This window comes from Corapipo altera, unplaced genomic scaffold, assembly GCF_003945725.1.
Source record: "Corapipo altera isolate COAL_440 unplaced genomic scaffold, ASM394572v1 233, whole genome shotgun sequence".
NCBI classification, from domain to species: domain Eukaryota; kingdom Metazoa; phylum Chordata; class Aves; order Passeriformes; family Pipridae; genus Corapipo; species Corapipo altera.
The window spans coordinates 44,224-47,740 of NW_020885168.1; the positions used below are offsets into that span (position 1 = coordinate 44,224).

At 64.9% G+C, this 3,517-nt stretch overlaps 1 protein-coding gene across 1 annotated transcript in view; it reads right to left on the reverse strand.

Annotated features, from left to right (window-relative positions):
• LOC113940040 (zinc finger protein 692-like) overlaps positions 1-3,512 on the reverse strand; it is a gene marked incomplete at both ends in the record, with an annotated part of 4,297 nt that extends 785 nt beyond the window's left edge. The window contains 10 exons of the mRNA XM_027631105.1: positions 186-285; positions 396-510; positions 777-855; positions 1,098-1,160; positions 1,618-1,782; positions 1,922-2,059; positions 2,157-2,205; positions 2,595-2,849; positions 3,196-3,227; positions 3,343-3,512. Coding sequence (XP_027486906.1) covers positions 186-285; positions 396-510; positions 777-855; positions 1,098-1,160; positions 1,618-1,782; positions 1,922-2,059; positions 2,157-2,205; positions 2,595-2,849; positions 3,196-3,227; positions 3,343-3,512 — 1,166 coding nt within the window. The remainder of the gene's footprint in view (positions 1-185; positions 286-395; positions 511-776; positions 856-1,097; positions 1,161-1,617; positions 1,783-1,921; positions 2,060-2,156; positions 2,206-2,594; positions 2,850-3,195; positions 3,228-3,342) is intronic.
• Positions 3,513-3,517: the final 5 nt, after the last annotated feature.

Consider the following 3,517-nt stretch of genomic DNA (forward strand, 5'->3'; position numbering starts at 1 on the left):
GGGGGGGGCAGGGATGGGACTGGGACTCACTGGGAATGACAAGGATGGGACTGGGACTCACTGGGAATGACAAGGATGGGACTGGGACTCACTGGGAGGGTCAGGGATGGGACTGGGACTCACTGGAGGGGGCAGGGATGGGACTGGGACTCACTGGGAGGGTCAGGGATGGGACTGGGACTCACTGGAGGGGTTTCTCCCCGGTGTGGATGCGCCGGTGGATGAGGAGGTTGCTGCTGGTGCGGAAGGAGCGGGCGCAGAACTCGCAGATGAAATCCCGCTGGTCTGGGGGGAAAGGCACCGGGATCAGATCCCTCTGGAAGGAGCTGGGATCCCTCTGGAATGCCCTGGATCCCTCTGGAATGCCCTGGATCCCTCTGGAATGTCCCCCTCACCGCTGTGCAGCTTCTCGTGCTCCTTGAGGTGCTTTTTGAAGTTGAAGGATTTGCCGCAGGAGGGCTCGGGGCAGGTGAAGGTTTTCTGGTGCACGTGCTGGTACTTCTGGTGGTGCTGCAGGATCAGGAAAAACCCTCCTCAGATCCCAAATCCCGGCCCCAGGGTGGCCCAGGTTGGGGTTTGGGTGGTTCTGAGTGGTTTTTGGTGGTTTTTGGGGGAGTTTGGGTGGCTTTGGCAGGTTTTGAGTGGTTTCGGGTGGGGTTGGGGCGGGTTTGGGGTGGGTTTTGGCTGATTTTTGGTAGTTTTGGGCGGGATTTGGGTGGTTTTGGGTGGAATTTGAGTGGTTTTGGGTGGGTTTCAGGCAGGTTTGGGGGTCTCACGTTCAGGTACTGGCGGTTGGAGAAGATTTTCCCGCAGCCCTCGAAGTCGCAGAGGAGGATCTCGCGCTTCGCCGCCTTCCTGGGAAAACCAAAAACCGGGAAAACCCTTCCCAGGGCAGGGCTGGAAAACCTTTGGGACGCCCCTCTGGCTCCCTCCTCCACCCTCCTCACCCCTTTTCCCTCTTTTCCTTCCCCCTTGGAGCTGCTCCCTCTTTTTCCCCCCCCCAAAACCTTCCCTGGAGCTGCTCCTCATCCTCCCCAGGGGTTGGGAAGAGCCCCTGGAGCTCCCCCAGCCCCTTCTCATCCCATTTTTTTGGGTACCTGATCCTTTTGGGGCCGATCTGAGCCGCCTCCTCGTCCTTTCCCTGCGTCCTCCTCCGGCAGCTGCAACGGGAAAATCCTGGATGAGCCGAGCCCGGAGTCCCCTCATTGTCCCAGCAGGAAATCCCAAGGAAATCCCACTTTAAACCCACCAGTTCTCTCTTTTTCCCATCCCTTTTTCCCATCCCTCGGGAGCAGGAGGCGCTGGGACAAACACACGGCTCAGGAGTCAAAAAGGGGGGAATAAATCCTTTATTGTGTGTCAAGGCTTGTCCCCCGTGGCCAGTGGTGCCATGGGGACAGTGGCCACCCCCTTGGGGACATGAGGCTCGTGCCCTGCCCTCAACACTTGCCCACCTTTGGGTGGTCCCAGCAGGTCCCTCAGTGCAGAGACAGAGACAGAAACCCCCCCAGACCACCCCAAAATGCTCCTCCCTGGTGACCCCAAAACACTCCCCCAGTGACCCCAAAACACTCCCCCATGACCCCAAAATGCTCCCCCCATGACCCCAAAACTCACCCCCGGCCGCTCCTCTCCTCGGGGGGGTCCCGGGGGGGCTCCAGGGGGGGCTCCAGGGGGGGCTCCAGGGGCTGTTCCTGCTCCTCCTCCTCTTCCTCGGGGGGTTTCTCCTTCTCCTTCCTCCGGGCCCGGGGGCGGCTCGGCCGGGACGGGGGCTCCGAGTCACTGGGGGGGAAAAATGGGGTGTTGAGGGGGTTTGGGGGGATAAATGGGGTGGGCTCCCAGTGCCTCACTGGTCTGTACTGGGACACAAAGAGGAGCCTGAGAGCTCGCAGTGCCTCACTGGTCTGTACTGGGCCCTCACCTGCCCGGGTTGTAGCTCTGGTCCCTCAGGTCATCGCTGTAGGCCAGGTCATCTTCCTCCTCCTCCTCCTCCTCCTCCTCCTCCTTCTCCTGCTCCTCCTCCCGGGGCTCATTCCCAGGTTCCTTCTCGGGGCTGGAGCTGCAGGACACGGACACGGGGGGGGTCAGCCTGGGTGGGGGCCCAGGGAGGGGCTGGATTGGGACAAAGGGGACAATCTGGGGGGGTCACCACTCACCTCCCGCCCGCTGCTGCCACGGGGGACGGCTCTGGGGGCACCTGGGGGGCTGCAAGGGGACAGGGGGGTGAGGGGGAGCACAGGAGGGTGATGGGGGGGCACAGGAGGGTGATGGGGGGGTGGAAGGGAACAGGAGGGGGTTGGAAGGGGACAGGGGGGTGATGGGGGCACAGGAGGGTGAGGGGGGGGACAGGAGGGTGGGGGATGGGCCATGAGAGGAAGAGGACGAGGAGGGTGAGGATGGAGGGTGGGGAAGGGCCTCAGGGTTGTCCCAACCCCTGATCCCAGTGGGATGAGCCCCCCAGAGCAGGGTGGGGTGCTGGTGGGTGCTGGTGGGTGCTGGTTGGGGACCCAGGGGGTGCTGAGGGCACAGAGGTGACCCCGAGGTGGGGGGGGGGAGCTCACCTGTGCCCCCAGCCCCGCCGTGCCCCCCTTCCTCCTCCTCCTCCTCCTCCTCCTTATCCAAGGGGTCTCCCGGCTCCGGGGGTGCTCCTGGGGGTGTCCCAGTCCCCCCGGGGCCCCCCCAGGAGAAGCGGTGCCCGGCCACACACTCCCAGACCAGGGGGGCAGTGCTGCCCGGCGCCGGCGGCCGCACGTCGGGCACGAAGCCACATTCCTGCCCGTGCCCGTGGGACAGGACCACCAGGCGCTGCAGGGAGGCCGGGTGGAGATGGCCTGGATCCCCGGGATCCCCTGGGAGACACCAGAAACAGGGAAACCCTGGAGGAAACCGCTCCCAAAATGGGGTTTGGGGGGGGTCGAATGGGGAAAATACGGAAATTTTTGAGGAAATGGTTCCCAAAATGGGGGTCTGGGGGGATCAAACAGGGGGGGGGATCAAATCCTTAAGGAAATGGCCCCAAAATAGGGTTTGGGTGGGCAGCACCCCAGGTTTGGAGAGGGGCAGGCACCCACCCCGGGTGCTGGTTTGGGGAGGGGGAGGCCCCCACCCTGGGTGGGCAGTACCCCAATTTGGGGAGGGGGAGACACCCACCCTGGGCGTGCAGCACCCCGATTTTGGGGAGGGGGAGGCCCCCACCTGAGCTCCGGGTGCCGCCGGGGTTGCTGTACCTGCGGGGACAGGGTGGGACAGGGTGGGGGGCTCAGCAGGGGCAGAGCCGGCCCGACCCCAACCCGGGGTGGGGAGGGGAGGTTTTGGGGGGCTCGGGGGGTCCCCCCCAGCGACCTGTCGAGCAGGAACTGGGCGAGCTGGGAGTGCAGGGCGAAGCCGAGCTGCTCCTTGAGGCGGCACCAGCGCTCCAGGTGCCCCCCGATGCGGATCCGGCAGCGGCTCCGCCGCGCGTCCAACTCCCGGCGCCGCTGCCGCCGGACAACCTCGGGGGCACGGGGGCGACCCCCCC